The sequence below is a fragment of the Gracilinanus agilis genome, chromosome 6 (assembly GCF_016433145.1).
Source record: "Gracilinanus agilis isolate LMUSP501 chromosome 6, AgileGrace, whole genome shotgun sequence".
Lineage (NCBI taxonomy): Eukaryota > Metazoa > Chordata > Mammalia > Didelphimorphia > Didelphidae > Gracilinanus > Gracilinanus agilis.
Genome location: NC_058135.1, coordinates 131,064,114 through 131,088,691, shown reverse-complemented (window position 1 = coordinate 131,088,691; position 24,578 = coordinate 131,064,114). Strand labels below are relative to the sequence as shown.

The following is a 24,578-nucleotide window of genomic DNA, read 5'->3' as shown; positions in this document are numbered from 1 at the left end:
CTATGGGTAGCATCTCTTATACCACAGAAGTTCTTTTGGTTGCTATTTAGGGAATCATGTGTAATTTTCATATTGTAATTTAGTCCTCAGTCCTTACTTATCTGTAGTTATAATAATTGACATTAATAGTATGAATCACTCAGAGGTCTACTTCTAAATTCTCCTTATATATTACTCCAATTTTTAGTAGGAATTCTTGTTTTGTGGACCCCCTGCTCTTCATTTTCTTCTTTGGAAGCTTATTAGCCAATGGTTATTGAAATGAGAGAAAGGGATCAGCAGCGAAAGAAAATGGCAAGTGATATAAGAATTTTTATAAGAAACTAGATTGATTCTTGTTTTTAAACTCAATAGATATAAAAGAAAATAATAAAGGACTAATAATTTTTTTAAATGGGAATAATAAGAAAAAAACAGATTGATTTGTTAACTCTTAAATGGGAAGAGAAAAAAAATTAGACAGAGTAGAGGAAGAAGGGCTAGAAGAATTTGTTGTGTTTAGGGGTAAACTAAATAGAATTAAAAAAAGACATAGTAGAGGAAAATCATCATAATAATAGTAGTTGGTGATTCCTTTCTCAGGGTACTGAGGTAGCTATTTGTCAATACAAGAATAGCAATGAAGAGATCCATTATCTCCATGTGAACTGGAATAAACCTTCAGGAATTGATGCAGAGTGAAAGGAGCAGAACCAGGAGAACATTGTACACAGAGACGGATACACTGTGGTACAAATGAATGTAATGACTTCTCTGCTAGCAGCAATGCAAGGATCCAGAGCAAGGCTGAGGGACTTATGAGAAAGAAAACTAGCCACATTCAGAGGAAGAACTGTGGGATTTGAAACACAGAAGAAAAACAACTGCTTGAACATATGGGCTGATGGGGATATTATTAGGGATATAGACACTAAATGATCACCCTAGTGCTACTATCAGTCATATGGAAATAGGTCTTGATCAATGAAACATGTAAAACCTAGTGGAATTGCACATTGGCTATGGGGAGGGAGGAGGGAGACAGGGAGGGAAGGAACATGAGTCATGTAACCACAAGAAAATATTCTAAATTTTAAAAAAGATTAAAAAAAGAAATAGCCACATATACAGTATTTTTAAAAAAAACACTGTTACAGGATAATTCTCTGAGAGGAGAAAGGGAAAGTATTCTGAGGCAAACTGGTGAATAAAACTTGTTTTTTAAAAAAGGAAAAAAAAGAGATCCATTTTCTTCCTAGGTCATATATTCAACAAACCCTTCCAACACTTTTGAAAATGGATGGCAATTAGACACTGATGGTGTTTTTGCATTGTCATAAATGATACTTTTAGAAGGAACCTAAAAACTATTGTGAATGATTGTGATTGTCTTTAAATGGCAACATCTGTATTCTATAGACTGCAGGTCAATTTTCTGTTTATTTTCTAAACAAAGAAGACTCCATTTCCAAAACTAAATTTCCTATATCAAGGACAAAAGGTACCACCACTTAAGTATATAAGGGAAATGAAAATAACAATTCTCTATGTCTATAACAGTAGGATTAAAATTCATTATTCAGAAGGCACAGAAATGAAATGCATATAACATTTTAAAAACCAAACATCTGATTGCATGCCCAGAATACTAGAACAATGAACAGAGAAGTTAACCTTGGAGTCAGGAAGACGTAAGTTAAAGTTATGCCTCTTGTAAATATTAGCAGTATAGCCATGGATTATTTAACTTTTCAGTGCTTCCAGTTAGTTTACTTAAAAACAAAACAAAAAAACAACCTTGCCTTTTGTCTTAGAATCAATACTAAGTATCAGTTCCAAAGCATAAGAGTGCAAAGAACTAAGCATTTGGGGATAAATGACTTGGACAGGGTCATACAGCTGGGTAACGTCTGAAGTCAGATTTGAATTTAGGAAGATAGAATCTTCATGACTCTAGATCTAGGACTCTAACCACTGTATAACCTGGCTGCCCATGAATGGATATATATTAGAAATTAGTTGTCAATAAGCACCATCGGAGAGGAATTCCACATGCTAATTCACTCTGACTTCCCTATACTCCATTTTCTCTCTCTGTCTGTCTCTATCTCTCTTTTCTCTATCTCTGTCTCTGTCTGTCTGTCTGTCTGTCTGTCTGTCTGTCTGTCTGTCTGTCTCTCTCTCTCTCTCTCTCTCTCTCACACACACACACACACACACACACACACACACACACACACGGTGCTGAAGAGAGGTACTAAGAGCAAATGAAAAACTGATCCTTTTTAGCTGGGATAGGAAGAACAGGGAACATGTCATTATTTTTATAGGTTGTATTTTACCAAGGCTATGAAGAATGGGTAAGCTTTCAAAAGACAGCGATAGAAGGAAAGGAGGTAATTCAAAAACAATGATACCTCATAGGGTAGTTGGAAACTTCAAATTTGACAGTAGAAGTGAAAATGCTTTGGAAAATTAAAAGGTATGACTCGTACAAACTTAAAATTAGGGGGAAAAACTTAAATGCATTATTTTTTTTAAAATCATAATCTATGGCAGGGTAAATTATTGTCTATAATATTAACAGTTATAAAGATGAACTTGACATTTATCAGAACTTCTGTGTAACAACACATTCATTTGTTAAGATGAGTGAAAAAATTGGTGCATCTACTCTTGCTGTTTAGACACTTCAGTCAAGTCTGACTCTTCATGAACTATTAGTTGGTTTTTTGGAAAAGATACTGGAGTGATGAGCTATTTTGTTCTCTAGCTCACTTGATAGATGAAGAAACTGAGGCAAATAGAGCTAAGTGACTTATCCAGGTCACACAGCTAATAAGTATCCAGTTAGATTTGAACTCAGGAAGATGAGTAACTCCAGGTCTACCATTCTATGCACTGTGCACCACGTGTCTAATTTAGGTTACACAAATACTCAAGTTCCTTTTTTCCTTATCTGCCGAGGAATGTGATGTTAAAGTAGTCTAAAGCAGCAATAGGAGCCTATCTATATGCATTATTTAGGTTAGGGGTCGGCAACCTTTTTGCCATGAGATCCATAAACGTCATATTTTTTAAAATGTAATTTCGTGAGAGCCGTACAGTACTCACAGTGTGAGCTCCTGTAACAGCGCCTGAAAAAAAAATTGACTTTATGGCTCCTGCAGAAAGAGCCATATGTTGCTGACCCCTGATCTAGGTAATAGTCATGTCAAAAAGCATGATGGGTAAAAAAATGAATTCTCTTATTTTTAGACAAAAGCTTTTGTCTAAAGAAAAATGTTACAAAAGTCTCTCCTTAAAGTTAACAATCATCTTAAGTCTCTCTGAGTGTCTATATAAATGAATCATCCCTTATTTTAATTTTAAAAATGAATCAGTTAATGGTGAATGATAGGGTGGTTTAGTACAAAGAGCCTGAGATTTAAAGAAGGAAGCTCTGTCAAACTTAGGCAAAAGACTTCACCTCTCTGCTCTTCAGGTTCTTCATTTGTAATAGAGAAGGATTTCCCTATATTTTATATTATATTATGTATCCAAAGGTCCTTTTCAGCTCTAAATTTTATGACCTAAATATTACACTAATAAAATTAATTAACAAATGAATTATACAAAAATAACATTACATTCTAGAATCAAAAAGTAGACCAAGGAGGTAAGAATGTCTACATTTCTCCCACACAGAGCCAGACCTCTTACACTTTAGAAACTGCATTTCTAATGTATTTCTAATTAAGTTATGGCAAAAGTATATGTTCAAATAGTGAAACCAGCACTGAAGCCATTTTGTTACACTATAAAAACAGAGCCCCCTTCTGTTTTTGTCTCTGAAATCTAACAGAAATCTTCTTATGCTATGTAAAGTTTTGGCTAACTTAATAATTTTTTTTGCAATTCCAGACATGGAATCATAGAAGAAAGAAATATCTGACACATATATAACTTTGAAAAAATTCTTCATAGTTTCAAGAGCTGACAGATTTGTAGGTAGGTAAAGGTAATCTAGTCAAAAGAAGAAAAAAGAGAGAAAAAAGTTTGAGCACTGCTGAATTAAATGAGGAGAAAAATAACCCCCCTAAAAGAATCACTCACTGCAGTAAGTTGTAAATGATGTATGAAATGACAAATCCCTGCCCAGTGCACAGGAAGAATATAAATACTGCTTGGTAATCACTGCATGGATACGGTATCGGCTGTAATTTTCAGCTTAGGTGCACCCAGAAAAATCTCACTGAATATAACAGGCTAAAGAAATCCAACAAAGAGCCCTAATTATTTTATTTTGCCATCCCACTTTCATCTTGTAGTGCTTCTATCTTGGGGAAAAAAAAAAAAAAAACAACCTTCTCTTTCTTCTCTCCTTTGCCCTGTACCATAGACATATTTATAAGCAGCTAGAAGTTAATGTGTTAAGTGGATTTCTGTCTTTGTACTGTCTTACAAACATACACATACAAATACCTGAAGGAATTTCAAATCACATTATATTTTCAAAAATTCATGCAGCTGAGAAATTCTACATTGTCACTAATGTTAATAGGAAGACATATCTTAGAAGAATTCAAAATTATGATAGTGCTACGTACTCAAAGGTATCTGTTCATTTGCTTCTCAGGAAGTTGAATAATAATACTAAGAAGATATATTTATAGTTCTTTATTGTTTGTAAAGGGCTTTACATGCATGATATTTTATGGGTTTGATGGTCATCTCTATCCAAAGGATGCCCTATTCAATATATCCAGCCTTAGTCTGTCTTCTGACTGTCATTGTCACACTGCAATCTCCCATTTACAAATGGATATCCCCTAGGCTTCTCAAGGTCAATTTGTCATAACTTCTTATCTTTTCCAGGGAACCAGTGAATCCTCCCAACTTCCATATTTCTATTGATGGCACCAAATTCCATCTGGACAACCTTAAAGCTATCTTTGACTTTTCATTTTCCTTTATCCTTTGTATTCAAACAGTTACCACATCTGGTCAATGCTACCTCCACTATTTTCTCTTATATACCCCATTTACTTCATTAACAAGAAAGAAGTATCATATATATTGAGAACTGGGATGAATGATAGAGACTTTTGAGGCTGAATTCCCATGCTTCTTTCAAAGCTTATCTCCAGTTCCACCTCCTATAGGAAGTCTATCCTATTGTTTGTATCCTCGCCAACCAAAGCCCACAAAAATTTATGTTGTATCTCCTCTACATTTTCCTTTTCCTTTTTTGGCTTCATATTATTTACTATTCCCTGTGTACTTTTTTTTCAGTAAAACATAAGCTTCTTAAGGGCAAGGACTGTTTCATTTTGGTCTTTGCATTCTCAGTATCTACCACCTATCAGTATAATAAAAAATAATTGAAATAAACAATGAAATAAATAATAAATATTTAATACATGCTTGATATTCATTTCATTTTATCCTTACAATAACCCTTTGATTTCAGTGTTATTATCATTCCCATGTCACCAATGAGATAAATAAGATAGACAGAGTCTAAGTAATTTGTACAGGATCATACACCTACTTAGCTGCTGGGACAAAATTATCAAGAATCCCAGTGGAACTCTGTTTTGATTCCATCTTCTCATTACACAGAGCTATCTTGGACATCATTCCACAAGGGCTCAGTCCCCAGAAGTGATTCACAAAAATGTGTTCTTGTTATACTATAGCCCTCAAGGGAAAGGCAACATAAAACCCAGAATTCCTTGTCACTGCATTAGGCTAGCTCCACACTTAAAGGTAAACTGCTGTCAATTCTCTTTTCCATAGGAACCTCTCTACCATGGAAAGATTTTCCAACTGGCTCTCCTTTCTGATATTTCTTTTCTTTTCTTTTCTTTTTTTTTAAAACCCTTGTACTTCGGTGTATTGTCTCATAGGTGGAAGATTGGTAAGGGTGGGCAATGGGGGTCAAGTGACTTGCCCAGGGTCACACAGCTGGGAAGTGGCTGAGGCCAGGTTTGAACCTAGGACCTCCTGTCTCTAGGCCTGACTCTCACTCCACTGAGCTACCCAGCTGCCCCCTCTGATATTTCTAAAATGTATTCTTTAGGGAGAACAGAAGCAAATATTTTGTTAGTGGCAGTCTGTTTTTGATCTCTGTACAAGTCTCTACTAGAAAATAATGCTCCACTTTGCATGGCTTCTCCAAAATTTTATGTGAATATTTATCAGTGTAGTGCAGGAAAAAGAGAACTAGCTCTGGAATCCAAAGATCTCCATTTCTTAGCATCTCCTTTCAGCTACTTATCAGCTCTATGACCTTGGAAAAATCACTTTAATATCCTTGTGAGGATGGGTTTATCTAATTGCTTCTCCTTGCTGATGGTTCCTGGAATTAGTATTCAGGAAGACCTGAAACAGACATCCTGAGTTTCAATAATTTTACATGTCCTGTGAGGCCATTACTATCACAGGGAATTGCGATAGAAATTCTTGCCTTTCAACGTTTTTTTTTTCAAATGTCCAATTTATATTAATGAGGTAGAACAGAAAGTAAAGGAGTCAGGGGGACCAGCTTTACTTCTTAGAGCTGTGTGGCCTTGGGCAAGTCACATTCCCTGGCTGAACCTCAGTTATCTCATATGGAAAATGTGATGGTTAGATTTGGAGATATCTAAGCATCCTTCCAGTTCTAAATCTATGATCCTCTGATCTGGTAGCAACATAGACTTACCTACTTTGTTAGAAGCAGACGGCAGTTAGAAGACATGCCCTAAGCCACTATTAGAGCAAAGATCAAAAGTAAAGCATCCTTATTTCTCTGTTTCGAGTATGAAGACATTGCTATTTTCATATAGAGTAGTTCATACTTAGTCAATTTGGATAATCACCATAGGAAAGGAATAAATGTAATAAAAAAGATTCCAATGTGAATTCACTAATGTCACCAAAGCCAAGACCAAAGGAAAGAAATGACAGCAATGATAAGAAAAGAGAAAATAAATCTGACTCTCTAACAGGTTTCCTTTGCTGCATGGGGAAAAATACTCCCTGCGATCTGAGTCAGGTATCAGACTAGTCCCTTCTCATCTTTCAATAAAGCTTTAAAGATTATTTTTCAAATGAGCATATTTAACATTTCCCATTGCTATGATTGGCAATTCATACAGAAAGAAAGCTCAGTGGGGATTCAGTTATTCTATCCCCTCCATTACAACCCCCACCCACCCACCCCACAATTTCCCCAACCATGCTATATTCTAGCTACAATTTGAATCTTACTTTTTCTGAAAGCAACTTTAAAGACTTCTTCAGGCTGTCTGGAGAATGCTGCCTGGCAGAATTAAGTAGCTGATCCGCGTGGGTTGATATAAGAGGCTGGAGTTGATCGATGTTGCTGAGAACTTCTTTTGCTTTTGCTGTGTTTTCAGGTGAATAGTAAATAAACTGGTATCCAGTACTGAAACAATAAGTAGAAAGATGGAGTTATACAAGAGTGCCTGATCTTTGCTGGCCCAATACCAGATGGCACAGTCCTGGAAGACTCTGTCATCATTCTTCATCAACCAAAGGTCAGGAGATGTGCTAACATTTTAGAAGGTCCCTGATTCAGATTTTATTAAAAGGCAGCTTTTTTGATAGATAAAAACAAAACAGAACAAAATCTTAGTGCAAATTCTGGACAAGTTTTGTCCCCCCCTCCCCCTTCATGGCTAAGCACTTCAAGCAGGAATCTCTAATACTCTGGGAAAGTCCTTAACCGTTCTGTATCAGTTTCCTCCTCTGTAAAATGAGCTGGAGAAGGAAATAACAAATTATTCCAGTATCTTTGCCAAGAAAACCCCAAATGGGGTCATGAAGCATCAAACATGATTGAAATAACTGAACTATAATAAGTTGCAATAGACCTATCCAAACACTGGCAACTGGAGGGATCAGACCAGGCTTCCAATAGAAGGTGGCATATGAGTTGATCCCTGAAGGAATATAGAGATTCTGTGAGGTTGAGGTTAGGAGGAAAGCAATTTCAAGCACAGGTAGGAGCCCAGAAAAAGCAGAGATGGGAGACAGAATAATATATTAATATAGTTCAAATCTACTAACTGTGGGCATTACATAAATTTTTGTCCTGGTCCATTTCTTCTTCTCCCTTTCTACGATTTATATGGTGAATTCCATAGTTTTTATGGATTCATTTATCATCTCTATGCAAATGACGCATAGATCTATTTTTCTAGCCCCAACCTATTTCCTTACCTCTAGTCTCACATCACTAACTATGTCTCAGATACATCAAGTCAGATGCCTCATAGACAACTTAAATTCAACATGCCAAAAACTGAAATTATCTTTTCCCCAAACCCTCTCATCTTCTTAACTTTTGTATTACTATCAAGGATGCAATCACCTTCCCAGTCACCTAGACTCAAAACCTAGGTGTCATTCTTGAGCCTTCTTTCTTAACTTCCCCATATCTAATGAGTTGCCAAGACAATGCCACATCATTTAATCTTCATAATTTTCTTAGAAGATATTTCTTAGAAGAACTCTGATATAGTGCCATATAATTGAATTATTTTAATAGCTTTCTAGCTAGATTCCCTGACTCAAGATCCCCCTTACTTCAGGCCATCCTTCATTTAGCTGTCAAACTGATTTTCCTAAAGCACAAATCTGACCTTAAGGACCACAACACCTCCTCCCACTCAAGAAGCACCTGTTTGACATTCGATGGGAAGTTTATAACCTGGCTTCTTCCTTCCTGATCAGTCTTATTGCACCTTATTCTCTTCTTCATACTTTGAGGTTCCAGAAACATATTCTTCCTTGCTACTTCTTGCACACTACATTTGATCATTTGACTTTAGCCATTTGTGCTGGCTGTTCCTCATGACGGGAACTTCTTTCCTGTTCTTCCTTACTTCATTGACTTCCTTCATTTCTCACCTAAAGTATCATCTTTTGCAAGAAGCCTTTCTCAGTCATCCTTAATTTTAGCTCCTTCTCTGTGAGATTATCTCCAGTTTATCCTGTTTGTACATAGTTGTTTGTAATTTGAACTCATATTTGCTTTTGATTTCCTAGAGATGTAAGGCTCTGTTTTTATTGTTATTTATTATTATTTTTATGCTTTTATATACCCAGCTTGGCATAGTGCCTGGCACAAAGGAGGAGCTTAATGAATGTTTATTGACTTCACTTAAAAAAGGACCAATATAGCATTTCCCCTTCTTGTCTTTTTTCCCCTTTCTCTACAAACTTTGAGTTATACTTCTTTTATCTTGTCTTTATTATCTTATTCAGTTTCTCTCCTACCCATCCACCTTAATTGGAACCCAATTTAAAATGCATGTGTATATGTGTGTGTGCACATACATATACACATATATAAAGAGATACACAAATGCATATAAGCATATATGTATATACACATATAGATAAACACTCACTTTTCACTACTCATACAAATTAGAGAAAGTGATATGTAAACTTATTACGGATGAGAAGAGATGAGAAGATGAAGAATATGAAAACAATTTCAAAGTAATCATTGGTTTTCCCCAGAATCCATACTACTTTCATATGTTCATCTTTGCCAAGTTTCCTCTTTTTACAATGAAGTTTTATTGAAAAGCTCAATTGTCTCCATGTCATCCATTCCCTCCTTACCTCTACCTTTTTAGTAACTACCATTCTTCAGCCAAGATGCTCCCAGGAATCCTCTCTTAATTTAATTCCTTCTCAGCATTTAATTACTTTCTTTTGAAATTACTTTATACAAATTTAATATTTACCTGTTTGAATGCCCTCTTTTCCTCCCCGTATTGGTCTTCAAGGGCAGAATATGCCACTATTTTTTGTTGAAATGATCTGAATTTTGTTGTTTGATTTTGTAAATAGTTATCTATTACATTAGATAATGGAGAAGACTTGGAAAAAGAGATTTCCCCATTGTGAATTGCCAACCTCTTGTTCTCACTAAATTTGGATTTAAAATCTTATTCATCAAAGGCTTTTTACCTCCTTAGCCCATCTTGTGACCTTCGCAGGACTTATAAAGATAAAGAAGAAAGCAGATAGACATGCTAGTCCAAGACAGATAGGAGGGGCAGAGAGAACAAGATGTCTACCATAGAGAGCCAGATTGGAGAAGGGGAGACTGTGAATGCTCTATAATTCTATCTTGTATGCCTTTTCCCTATCCTATTACTGGAACTGACATGTCCTCCCACAGCAATCTCTTCAAAAGGAAGAGTGCTCAAGGCTATAACAGTCTCCCACAATCTTTCTGTGTCCTCTTTAGCAGCACACCTGCTATTTTCTAACTCTAAAGACATCTATGACTCCTGCCACCTGCTTCCATTTTGAATTCAGTCCTTAGTCATTAAATCTGCCCCCTTGACCGTTCCTGCCTTTACTATTTCCTTCAGCTGGTCTTATTTTTTTAATCCTGGTTTTCAGTGGTGGGTTCCCTTTTAGAATTCCCTCTCTGCTTTTGCAATTTCTCTTTTACTATATTTTTTTTACTACATATTTCTTACCATTGCTTTCTGTTTCCTAAATTCCTTGTCCTTTCACATGGTGCTGAACTTATCAGTACTGACTATGATAGATATAACTCTATCTAATCCCAGTGCTTCTGTTGTCTCTCTTTAAATCCAACTTTCTGTTTTCTTTCGTGTTCAGCACCTTTGCTTCTGATTCTCTTTTCATTAGTCTTGGTTTTATTTTTCATCCCACTAGATCCCTTCTATGTTTCTTTCCTCCTTCATATACTCTCCAATTACTACAACATGACAGAGGCATAATTCAGGCTCATGATACTGTGTGAGGCTTCTTTAGAGTGGAGTTAATGCATCAGGACTAGGTGCCTGTGCTTCATTCATCCTTTTAATGATGAACATTTTACCTAGTGAGACTTCAAGATTCATCTTCACAATAAAAGACTAAGTTGGTATACAGAACAAAAATAAGGTAATATGAAGAAAAAATACTGCCTCCCACAAAATAATTTTGAGTATACATAAGTATTCAGAAACCTGTTCTTCTTGAAGAAGCCTTCTTATTCAAATATGTGGGATATTTCTTGTAGCTATAGATCCTTAAATGGAAGTTATAGACACAATTAAATTATCAAGATAAAAAAGTATAGCTAAATTGAACTTTAATTAGATGTGAAACTTTAAAGAGAGTGCAAACTTATAAATCTGTAATATTCCAAAGTCCCACCCAACATCTGAACATCATTTCAAATTCTCATTCAAATCCTTCAAATTAGAAGTCACCATGGATAACTGAGTCTTAGAACTTCAGAGATAGAGGAAAGATCCCTTTTATCTGAAAAAGTACCCTCCTGATATAAGTAGTATTTATTTAGAGTTTACTTAAAGAACTAAATGAAAGGAACTCTCTTTCTCCAGCTCATTCTACTTTTCAGAACCTCTAATTATGAAGAAGTTCATTCTAACAACAAAGATAAATCTTTCTTTTTGAAATTTCTACTCCTTGGTTCTCATGCTGCCAATTGGGATAGAAAGAACAAACCTTGAAGCACTAAACAAATAATAGATATTGTCATTATTTAATTCCTAGCTTTTTGACATGTCATATCCTAACTTGCATCATATGCATGTAATTTTATCTACTCCACTAGACCATAAGCTTTCTGAGCACAGAGAACCATATCTTATTTGCCTTCTCCCATTTCTCTCTACCTGGCATAGTCCTCTGTACATATTTAAGTGCTAGATCAGTTTTTTTTAATATAACTTATTTATTAAATATTAAATAAATGAAACTTAATCATGTAAATCCTACCTGCTAACCTAAGTGCTAGCTTCATAAACAGGAAAAGGTATTGTTTTAATTGGAAATTTATAAGTTGTAAATTTATAAATATTGAGTGGAAGTATTGTGGCACAGTAGATAGTGTGCTTGACTTGGTATCAGAAGCCCTAGGACTAATTTTATTCCACGGGCAAGGCTCTGAACTTCAATTTTTCTCATCTGTAAAATAATTTTAATAACACCTATATGATTTTGCAGGTTTATTGTGATCTTCAAATGAGTAAAAGAAATAATGCTCAAGTATTATACATTTTAGTTATTAAGACATTATCCTATCAAATAAAAAGAGAAATAAAGAGTTTCTCTTTGTAAAGACAGAACACTCTGGTAATTTCTTAAAACCTGATTATAGTCAATGAAATAGTATTTCTAGGAATGAAATACAATGATAAATATATTTATAAATATTTTAGGTGGTCTCAGATGGTCTTTGGTCAGCTAAAGTGGCACTGTGGATAGAATACCAAGCTTGAAGTCAGGAATTTTATCTTTCTAAATTCTAATCTTCCCTCAGACATTAATTAGCTAGGTTGGGAAAAATCATATAACTCTATTTGCCTCAGCTTCTTCATCTGAAAAATAAACTGGAGAAGAAAATGGCAAACCACTCCAGTATCTTTGCAAAGAAAACCTCAAATGGGGTCACAAAGAGTCAAGATATAACTGAAATATGATTGAACAACAACAAAAAAGATGCTTTTAACAGGAGACATCAGTGGCTGGCTATGATTTGTTCTTTATAGAAAGGAGAAAAAAATCTGATCAGGCCCACGATTTAATTATTTCTAAATGCTTTGTCTTTTATTAAAGCCCAACTAATGTCTATACTGAAGAGTGAAAGTGGGTTAAGTTCTGGTTTAGAGAAGACATAGTCAGTGAACATCAAAGAAAACAGTCTTATGCAACTATATAGCTCACATTTGGATTTTTTAAAAAAAGTGCTAAAAGTTAAAAAAGTGCTAAAAGGTGCTAGTTGGGATAAATTATGTAAAGGAGCCTGGACTTAATGATCAATGGCTACTTCATAAAAGATTGTGAAACACAGGGCTTTTTGCCCTCTTTGCAAAAATTTAGTATGTATCAGATACTTAGGAAGACTCAATCAAATAGCCAGAATTATATACACCAGAGACTCACGTTTTTTCATAAATGGATAACAAATCCCAATATAAAAATATAAACCCCAAAATATATTGGTAAACTCTTCAAACAAATCGGAACCAGGCTACCATTACTGATAAAAATAGTTACTAACAACCACCCAAGGAAGAAACTGATCCATAAAAAGATAGGAATATTTTAAATGGGGGGCAGCTGGGTGCCTCAGTGAATTGAGAGTCAGACCCAGAGACAGGAGGTCCTCCATTCAAATTATATCTCAGATACTTCCTAGCTGTGTCACTCTGGGCAAGTCACTTAAGCCCCATTGCTTAGCCCTTATCACTCTTCTGCCTTAGAACCAATACCAAGTATTAATTCTATGACAGAAGGCAAGGGTTAAAAAAAAAAGACTATTTTAAATGCATATTGCAAAAACTCATAATTTTCAAAGTATGTGAAATGAAAAATTTTGAAAATATCGAGATCAAGCAAGGAAATCTAAACCATGTAGAAACAGGATGAAATACAAATAATTTCTTGAATCTGCTTTCAAGGGCCTACAGAAGACTATATTATAACCTAATGTTTTAATTTAGTCATAAATAGCAGTTAAAGCCAATAGATGGTTTCCAGAATATTCATCATAAAAGACTAGTAGCAAGATAGTGACTTGCCTCACTATCATTTATATTTGAGTTCCATCAAAAGAAATAAGGACAAGGTAACAGCCATAATGGTAACAACAATAATCATAAAATAAATGGCCTGGTTCAATGGGCAGATGATTAGACCTAAGTTCAAATTTTATCTCTAATGAGTATACAACTATGGACAAATGATTTCACCTATGACTCTGAGCTCCTTCATCTGCAAAACAGGGGTGATAATTCTTGAAGTACTCAGATAAAAATGTTATTTTATAGTTTAAATAAAATAATGAGTAAATTGGTAGGGCAGAGTCAAGATGGAGGCTTAGCAGGGAAAGTTGAGTCCTTTGTAAAAACACTTCCACACCAATCAAAAACAAAGTGCTTCAATGGGGGACACAAAACAAAATACAAAAACAGGACAGAGCAGAGGACCCTCCTGCTCAATTAAACTTAAAAGGTATGCAGAAAAGTTTGATTTCTTAGGTTTAAGGAAAAGAAAGAACGAAGATCCTGGGACCCTTCCTCCACCTACTGTCCTGAGACTCTAGTGGTTGCTGGGATCTCAGGGCAAGGGCTCCCCAGCCCAGAGAGAATGCCTTGCTACCACAGCTACTTGAGGCTCCCTGCCAGCTGTGGTGACCACAGCTGGCAGGGAGGCAGCTGGAGGAGAAGGGCAGAGAAGAGAGCAACCTGGTCACAGCCTTCAACCACTACTCATACATCTTGGGCCTCTGCCTCTGGAGGTTTTGACATTCATGGCACATCCAATTCTGCAGATCAGCTGGCTTAATCCAGTATAGCAATAGTGCAGAGAAGAAGCCTTTAGAGGGCAGGAGGAAACTCAATCTTCAACACTCCTCCCCAATCTATTGCTGAGAGACCCAAGATAAGAATCCAACTGACAGGGATCCCAGAGAGTAGGCTGCAGCAGTGACAGAGTACGTTGGTACCACCACAGGAAACTTAGGGTTCTGACCAGGCAGCTGGCAGGAAGGCAGCTGGCAGAAAGGAGTAGAGAGGAGGACTAGAGTAACTACCTTCAGCCTCTACACCTTCAGCTTCTGCTGGAAGCAGAGGAAAATCTGGCCTCAGGGCTCATTAATACAAAAGGTCAGTTCCATCAACCTAATCCATTTAATAAGCAGAACAGAGAAGAAGCCCCTTCAGGACAAAATAGCAAAAATCCACAGATTAAGCAAATAAACAGAGGAGCAAGAATACAGCCAATAGAGGTGGGGGCGGGGGGGAGGGAGAAGAAAAAAAATACCAGTAAACAACAAAAAAAGAAAAAAGAAATTATAATTGACAGCTTTTATCCAGGTAATGAACATAGAACAAATGAAACAGAATAGAACCAAGAACACCATGCAAAAACTCAGAAACTCCAGCTAATTGGACACAGGCTTTGGAAGGACTCAAAACACAATTCGAAAAGAGAGACTGAAGACAATTTGGAAAAGATCTTAAAAAAGCAAAATACGGTCTGGAAACAGAGGCACATGAACTAAAATGAGAAAATAGTGTCTTAAATGCCATAATTGACCAGCTTGAAAATGAGGCAAAGATAGTGAAAGATGACCTACAAAGAAAAACAGACCAAAGGGAAAAGGATGATTAAATAAGATTATGAATATAAAGCATTTTTACTTAGCCTTTAAAACTTTACATAAATACCAGTAATTTTTGTTGAATTAAAATACAAACCTCTTTTACTCTCAGAAGTCAAAAAAAACTATAGCAATCAATTTAAGTATTAATTCAAAATTAAGGAATTTATCTTTCATTCTGCCCACTTCTCAATATGTTTTGTTTGTTTCCTCAGTTGTCCTATAAATATGTGTCCTCAAGGTTGTATAAATGTTGCTCTTTCAGATTTAGGTTTCAAAATGACAGTGACAAATAGGCAAAACATTTTAGGACAAGCCCCAATAAGTTAAAATGGACTCTTTTCCTAAGCTCACAAGAGAAAGGGATATTGAGGCAAAATCAAAACAAATGACAATATGTCTAAAGATATTTCTGGCTTAGCCTTACCATCAAACTCAGATACACCAGAAATACATAAACATTTTAAGACCTCATTGTCTTAAGATCATTAAAAGATTGCTATATAAGTGTGTACTATAAAATACCATATTCCTCTACTGGAAACATGACTTCAAAAGCATTTATGAGGGCCTCAATTAATGCACATAATGAGTTCCCTGAAGAGGCTACATTATTCAAATTCACATTATGTATATTCCATTGGACTGGATCCCATCATCATATTATGCATAATTATAACTTCAAATAGTGTAAATTCCATCATGTGATGTCATTAATCGTTATTTACACTCATTGAGACCAAACTAAAATAATTAGTGTCTCTGTAGAGATATCTTAATGAAATGGAAAGAGCAATTAATTAAGTTCAAGGGTTTGGATAACCTTGGCTAAGTCACTTAATTCCCTGGAACTCAGTTTCTTTGCAAGATTCCATTAGATAGGTATCTCAATGGATAGGGAGAAAGGCCTAGAGACAGGAGGTTGTGGGTTCAAATTTGACCTCACACACTTTCTAACTGTGTGAACCTGGGCAATTCACAGTCCCCATTACCTAGTCTTACTGCTCTTCTGCCTTGAGACCAATACATTGATTCTAAGATGGAAGATAAGTAGTTCAATAAAAGATTCTATAAGATGATTAAAAATTCAGAAAGATGACCAAAATCAAAATATACAGACCTATTTTTGAGATTCATGGGGAATGAGTTTGGTACAGAAAATATGGAATTGAGAACAACCAAAAAACCAATAGAAGAAAAGGAAAGAAACAAGGAATGCTGACAAGAGCAGACAAAAATAAACTTTTAACAGAAGCCTTTAGTTAATGCATTAACTAGCCAAAAAAAAAAAAAAAAAAAAAAAAAAAAAAAAAAAAAAAAAACACTAGCCAAAAAATAAATTAAAAAATTATTAATAAGTTAATAGTACCTTAAGTACTCCCACTCTATTTTCTTTTCTGGTAATGCTCCCCATTTCCTTGTCTCATTAGAAATCTTTCCATCAATTATCTCTGAAAAGGAGGCTTTGATATCCAACATATCAAGAAAGTAAACAAAAGTATAAGAACGAAAGTCATATCTCAAAACACAAGTTGTGGAAGGTTAAGAATAGTTTTCAGAAGAACTGCAAATGATTACGAACAACATGGCAAACCACTCCTGATCAAAATGATAAGAAATATAAATTAAAAAAAATAAAGTTAGAGGTTTAACGTTATACAAGGAAATTAGCAAATATGAAAAGGTACATGAGTAATGCCATATTGGAGAGGTTATGGAAAGAGACACATGTTTTTTTTTTGTGGAGTTGTAAATTAACTCAATCATGCTGGAAAACAACATTTTCATTGTGTAAATAAAGTAATAAAAAATATTCATTTTGACTCAGAGATTCCATTCAGAGATATATACCCCATGGAGGTTGCCAACAAAAAGGAAGGGCACATAAGACACTGAAGTATTTATAGCAGCACTTTTTGTGACAGCAAAAAAATCTTGAGCTAAAGCATATGCTCATCAATTGGAAGATTGGATAAACAAATTATGGTATATAAAAGTAATGGAATATTATAAGTAAGAAGGTAAATACTAAAAAATATTTAAAAATGAACCAACTGATGCAAAGTGAAGTATAGAAAAAGCAGGAAAACATACATCCTACAATAATATAAATGAAAAGAAGAACTACCACAAAACAATTAGAAGTGAATGTTGCCTAATTACAAAGATCAAAGATTAAGATTGTCCCTAAAGAGATAGGGAAAGATATCAACCTTACTTCTTTGCAAAAGTAAGGTAAGGTGTCTCATACAATAACAGATAAGAGATATGGAGCATTACAGTAATGGAGTAGAGAAGACTAAAAAGTAACAGAGCCCCTCCAGGGCCCCTCAGGAGAGCCTAGCTGGGTTTTCACCCAATCTCTTATCTCAGAGGCCCCTCAGGGGGTCTGCAGCCTAACTGAATCTCCTCCCAACTTCTTATCTCACTTCCCTTAGGTCCATTTGCCTGACCCTCCCTAGTTGCTAACAGCACCATATTTTGCTTCTTGCTTAGAAATCACTTGCTTGCTTAAGGAATGTATATTTTCAAACACACCAATCCAATCCTTTAAAATCCGTGTCAAGGAAAAGTTCCCAGCAACTTATTTTCCTATACATATGTTCTGTGGTTACTTATGGGAGAGCGATTCTCTCTCATGGGAAGAGGACGCCCCCGTCCTGGCCAGTTATTAAAGGTCCCTAAAGCTTCTAAACTTAAGTGTTTGGCATTTTACAGGAGGTGTCCCACTTCATTACATATTAATGTCAGATTTTGGAAGGGAATATATTAATAGCTTTTGCTATTTTTTCATTTTATTTAGAAAATATACTTTTTATGAGGGCTGACTCCTTGAGATGGTTATAAAGGCAAATCTAGTTAATTTTTAAACAAAAAATATCAATAAAAAATCTATTAAAAACAAAGAAACATTCAGGCTTAAAGCTATCTCTTGCTGTCTGTGACATTGTGACATTGAGGTGAAAAACCAAAGCCTGTTTCTTCCTATAAAATGCCTAACTCTCTTCTGAACCTCAAAACAATCCTGTTTTGAGGGATGGAACCCAGGCAACATTTCATAAAACAAGGAAGAAGGCAAGCCATGGTCACCAGAGTAGCTTTCTTTCAGTGTTCTGTGGATGCCTTTCATTCTCTTGCTGTGGCCTGAAGCTATTTCACTCTGAATTATGTACATCTTGATGCTACCAAGGTCTAGTTATCACTTTGTCTCTTTAGTCATTATGATCTAGATCCCTTCTTGCCTACTTCCTTCTTTGATGCCCTCCTCATGGGTATCTCAACTGAAACTCTTTCTTCTGAGTGAGTCAAAATGCACCAATTAAAGACATTGTTTTAAGCATCCTCTGTTTAGTCTCTTGCTTCTATGGAAATGTTTCCAAAATGCAATTACAATAGACTGGCATAAGCCCTTTAGCTTTGGTCTCTACAACTGTGCATGAAATCTAGTTCACTTTATCATAGTGAATGGCAGTAAAATGTACTCTAGTTCTTATACTCCTAGAAGGCTAAAAGGAATATTTGTCGGGTCTTGCAAAGCTGTAAAGGAAAAAGGAGAATGGATTCTCTCCATGCCCTGTTATTTCCTTCAGTTCTTTGTTAGAATTGTGGCTTAGCAAATTGGAAATTATGGGGGAGTGGGTTAGGGAGAGGAGGAATTTCTCCTGAGTAAATCTATGTAAGTATAAAATGAAGTCACTGCTACATTATGAATACCAATTTTCCACAAGTCAACCTTTTACTTCTTTTCTCAAGAGAGTCCATATTCTGTATAACTTTAATGAAGTTTTAAATACATTTTACATAGAGGATAAAACAAACAGATTTATGGATAGTCCTATCCTCATCACAGTATATCTAGGAATAGGCATATCAAGCGCAATGATGCTTGAGGTCATGCCATGTAAAAATCATTTAAAGGAAATGTGTTTTTGTTTTTGTTTTTGTTTCATATTCCTGCAGAAGCAAAGACTTAGGATAGGGAGGGTAAGGCTAAACTGTGTTCAAGTATCTGAAGAATTATCATGAATGTGTAGTAGGTCTGTCAATCCAAGATGAGAACTAGAAGCAATTGGCGAATATTGCAAAAAGGCAGATTTCAATTCAGTTTATGTGAAAGAATTTCTAACCAAATCTCTTCAATAGTGTTTCTACTTCAGGCTTTTTGCCTGCCATAGAGAATAGTTACCATCACCATCATCACCATCACCATCACCACCACCCTGCCACTAGAGGTCTTTAAACAAAGGGTGGATGACAACTTGTGGGGGATACTGAGGAGTCAATACCTGTTCACACAAGGGTAGATTAGATGACTTTTGAGATCTCTTCCACCTGAGAAACTCTGATTCATCTTCATATTTTCATTGCCTCCGCCGAACTGTACTATTAGCCATACTGCATTCACTTACCTCCATGCCTTTACTTATGAAGTTGTTTTTTTTTTTCCTGCTTGGTATGGTTTAGACCTCTTTCTCATTTCCTCATGCCCAGCTCAAAAATTGTTTTTCCTCCAGGAAATCTTCCCTTTTTCATGCATGTGAATCATCTATCATTACGAGACTATAAGCAGCAGGTGACTAGATTTCCCAAATACTATATCTTTCCCATCATCCTACTCAATATGTTTTATAAGTAGACATGGAACCTTTTGTTAGACAAGTGAATCAGTAAACCTCTTAGCTTTTAAAATTCTAAAGAAAGGGCTAGAATCTATAAATGTGTACCTTCCCCTTTGTTGGCTGCAAAGACTTTTTATGGCATAAATTCTGCTTGTGCTATAACTGTTTATTCCATTTGGGGCAGCCATCTCTATTTTTTTAAATACACCATTTTCATTTTAACTTTTCCAAGGATGAGATCCTGTCCAGTGTAGCTTTAAAAAAAATCTCTATCCAGAAAAGTTTTATTGGCAATAGATGTGCTAAATGGCTCTCATTTCAGCTGCTTTCTATCTTTGGTATGACAGATATTGAACACACAGTTAGGCTAATAGAAAGCTGTTTTCATTTTTTATTATATTTATTACAGAAAGCTCCCTCTTTAACTAGAGTGCATGACTTTGTTCTTGGATAAAATGCGACCTAATTGAATTGGCTTAACAATGGCAGCTTAAAGAAAATGTAGTTTATAGCAGAGGCAAAACACTTTCTGTAACTTTGTGAAAAGAGATATTTAAGCAATAAACTGTTTTCAGATGTCTTTCTTTTTTTAAAGTATAGAGAAAAACTCCCTTCTTCTTTGCCATACTTGCAATTATAAATTATCCTCCTCTCTTCTAACTTCAAATATGCCTCCTATTAATAATCTGCCTAATTTTTCTGCTTACCTGTTTAAACTACTGCTGTGGTTGCTGCTCCACTACCACCTCTACCATCACTATTGTTATTACTTCTACCAATATCAGGACTACTACTACTATTATGATGACAATGACTACAATATGACTGCTACCATTACTATAAATACTAGTGCCACTACTATTACAACTATTGATACAATCACTACTATTTTTTCACATCTACTACTTCTATTATTATTGTTGCTGCAATCATAATAACTACCTCATACTTATAACAGGATTTAGAGTTTATAAAGCACTTTGCTCAACCCAACACAGGTAATGTATGAGAGATTTCCAGTTAAAAGGAAAGTCTTAAGGCTAAGTTTTGCTCTACAGCCAACTGGTAGGTCAATTAAGCACAAAACATATATTAGGTGACCATTGAAGGAATACAAAGTCACCTTTGCCCTCAATGACTTCTTGAAGTCTAGTAGGAAACTATTATGGTGTTCATAAAAAGTTACAACATATTGAAAACATGGAAGCTACCCAATGGGAGATCCATGAACTTCTTTTCTTCATTCTTCAAAATCTATCACTTCATTATTCACACTTTCCTCTTTTCCTCTAGTCACAAAAGAAGAAAAAGCCTAAATCCTCACTAAGTCCTCTTGAATTCAATGAGGCTAAATTTTTAAACATTTTTTAGTATCCATCTTTGTTATTGCAAATAGGAAATAATAAGTCTTCTAAGTATCTATCTATATTTTCATGTGCATACATATATGTGAAAGAGAAGTGAACAAGAATTATTTGAAGAGTGAACAATTAGAAAATAAATAAGATTTTTAAATTACAAAAGACTAGCCTGAATTTAGAATCCTTATTGATATCTATATCACTAGCTAGATCTAATATCACACACATATGTAATCACACTATTATTTATATATGTATATATGTATATATACATATATAATGAAGATTTTTGTTTATTTAAATGAAGTCAATGAGATGAGTTATTATACATGACATTTAATTTAAATAGCTTAATTTTATATCAGTATTTACCCCAAAAGCATACATGGCCCTCCTTTGATAGCCATACCCAGAAAATATTCTATTCACTCCTATAAAGCCATAGACTCCTAGGTAACAGCTAAAATGTATATTCTGTCCCTCAAATTATTTTTTCTTGATTTTAGAACTTCCCACAGAATAGAAGAATACCTATATGAAGGTCATCAAAATCATGTAGAAGAGTATTAAAATCACACAGAGATTCCATCAAAAATATTTCCAAAAGGGGCAGCTGGGTAGCTCAGTGGATTGAGAGCCAGACCTAGAGACGGGAGGTCCTAGGTTCAAATCTGGCCTCAGCCACTTCCCAGCTGTATGACCCTGGGCAAGACACTTGACCCCCATTGCCTACCCTTACCACTCTTCTGCCTTGGAGCCAATACACAGTATTGACTCCAAGACGGAAGGTAAGGGTTTAAAAAAATATATTTCCAAAGATTTTGGTCATAGAAAACAAATATGTTGATGTTTCTAGTATCTGGGACAGTCTATTAATGCCAACTGCATTTCCTCTATGAACATTTATTAATATACCGTTTCATGAGTAGTTATTTCAAAAGAAAAGAAGAGGCATTACTATTTACCTACCTTTTAGTCATTCAGTTTCTTTTAAACTTATGACCTTTGCATGATTCCCTAAAATGAAAAAGACCCAATCTGGTTCTAAATCTATGATCTTAGAAGTAGATTAAACTGTGATATAGAGACACTGAGTAGGGCAATAGGAGAGATAGGAGGTTTAAGAAACAAAGTGTGTAGTCTTCACTAAATTAGTGGCAGATGATGTAATGACTTATTAGTTAAATAGCAGGGCTTCAATAACACTTATTTAAATGTGGCACAGAGTAATTGATGTCTTCTGGTTTAGTTGTACAAGACTAATTTCCTCAGGCAATGAACTGATGATCGGAACCTAAACCACTGAATTGGAGTAGACAAAGTCAGGATTTTCAACAAATAGTCCTTATGCTACTATGAAACTTAACATGAATTATCTGGAAGGTCTTAAGAACCGGCTTCCTAATTTCTAGTTGTATCAGAATCTGTGGCCAAATACTCTTTCTCACATTAATGTTGGTAGGAATAGATACTTTGACATTGTTTAAATGGATCAATGAGATCAATGATTTTGAATTCATTGTAACTCAAGCCTAGCTTCTCTCCAGCATTATTATTGTATATTTCCTCTAAAATAATTGACAAGGAAGTATATACAATATTCTTAATACTTTCTTCTTGAACTCCTCACTTTATATGGTTTTCAGTGCATCACTTGGGCTCTCCATCCCTTGTTCTCACTACATGATTGATTCATCTTCTTTTCTGGATTTACATCTCTTTGTTGTTATCCTTTCTAGGTGGAAAATTTATTATCCATAGTATCTTGACACCTATTTATGTTCCTATACTCTTGATTACTTGGAAACTGTGATATTGTATGACTTACCATCCTATAGTAATCCTACAATAATGTCAATGTTAAGAATATACATTTTTTACTCAGGGAGAAACTTGGGCTCAATGAAAGCTCTAAGCATTTTTTCTAATGTAGCCCAGTTTACTGTATTTTTCTTATTTAATTTCTAGCTTTGTTCACTTAATTAACAACTGTCCAGTGTACATAATAATGGACCAGCTGTCCATCAAAATGCACATGATTGTTTAGAAAAGAACACTGTTTAGACCCTTGATTTTAACTGTCTGTATAGTTAGGTCAGAGATCTTTCTAATGATTTTGGTTCTAATTTACTAATCCGAATGCTGCTCAAGGTTTGCTGCCATCAAACAATGTCACATGGAAAAATCTGGAGACTCAACCTTCTATAGGGAGTTCCTCTTCCTTTTTCACTCCCTGTCAGACACTGACATACAGGTATCTGTGCTTTATATTGTATTTTATAATTTAAAAAATGTATAAGATTATTTATGTTGTGTCAACCAAGGAAAGTTGTAAAATCAAAATGTATTGATAGGGGACACTTTATTTTAGAAAAGCTTTCAGGGTGTATTTTTGTGTATGGAAACAAATGCTTTTTTTTAGCCAATAATTTAAGAAAAAACATGCTGTTTTCATATATACTATAACTTTCAGTCAAAAGTATGACTATAGAGATTTCGTTTGCTATAGTATATAATTTGGTATATTCTGCCTATATTCCTTCTTCATTCTTTCCTTCCTTCATCCTTCAAGGATGCCCACTCTATTTTATATATGTAAATATATAAAACATATATATAATTATGTACAATAGTATATAAATATTTTAACACAATACATAAATAATTCTCAAAAGATTTTGTGGGAGTGAAAAAATAGGCTTAGATCGGTATTTATTGATGCCCACTTTATTGTTTTTTTTTTCTAGTAACAGTATCTGTAATTTTTCTCTTAATCATTCAGCTCTTTTTTTTTTTTTTTTTAACCCTTGTACTTTGGTGTATTGTCTCATAGGTGGAAGATTGGTAAGGGTGGGCAATGGGGGTCAAGTGACTTGCCCAGGGTCACACAGCTGGGAAGTGGCTGAGGCCGGGTTTGAACCTAGGACCTCCTGTCTACTCCACTGAGCTACCCAGCTGCCCCCATTCAGCTCTTTTAAATAGGGTCCTATATATCTTCAGCATTTTGGTGATGGAGACTTCCTTAGCACTGTCCTTACTCTATTCTCTTTCCTTTAGTGAAAATTCTACTTCAGGCTGCAAATTAAGGTTTGTGATTTAGAGTCTAAATATGATATCTCTACTGTCAAAGGGTCATAAATATAGAACACAAAGGAGTCTTAGAGGTCATGGATCATTGAATCCAACCTACTTATTTTGTAGAAGAGAAAAAGCTAAAAGGATCATTCAGGTAGTGCTGAAGATAGTGACAAAGATTCAAATCAGGGTCTTTGTGACCAATGCTCTATCCTTTACATTTCAATCCTATGGTCCAAAAAATAATTTGAATAATTCATGTCCATTTTTCATCTTTTCTACCTTCTGATTACAACTTCAATTATTGTCAGTGTAATATGGCTTTATCTTTCTCCACACCTACCCCTCTAACTTCCCTTCTATTGTCAAGGCATTATCCTTCTC

The 24,578-nt window shown here is 35.1% G+C and overlaps 1 protein-coding gene across 2 annotated transcripts in view; it reads right to left on the bottom strand.

Moving 5' to 3' along the window:
• INPP4B (inositol polyphosphate-4-phosphatase type II B) overlaps positions 1 to 24,578 on the bottom strand; it is a 483,546-nt gene that overhangs the window by 178,275 nt on the left and 280,693 nt on the right. For both annotated transcript variants that reach the window (XM_044680328.1, XM_044680327.1), the window contains exon 13: positions 7,216 to 7,393. In XM_044680328.1, the coding sequence (XP_044536263.1) occupies positions 7,216 to 7,393 (178 nt within the window). The remainder of the gene's footprint in view (positions 1 to 7,215; positions 7,394 to 24,578) is intronic.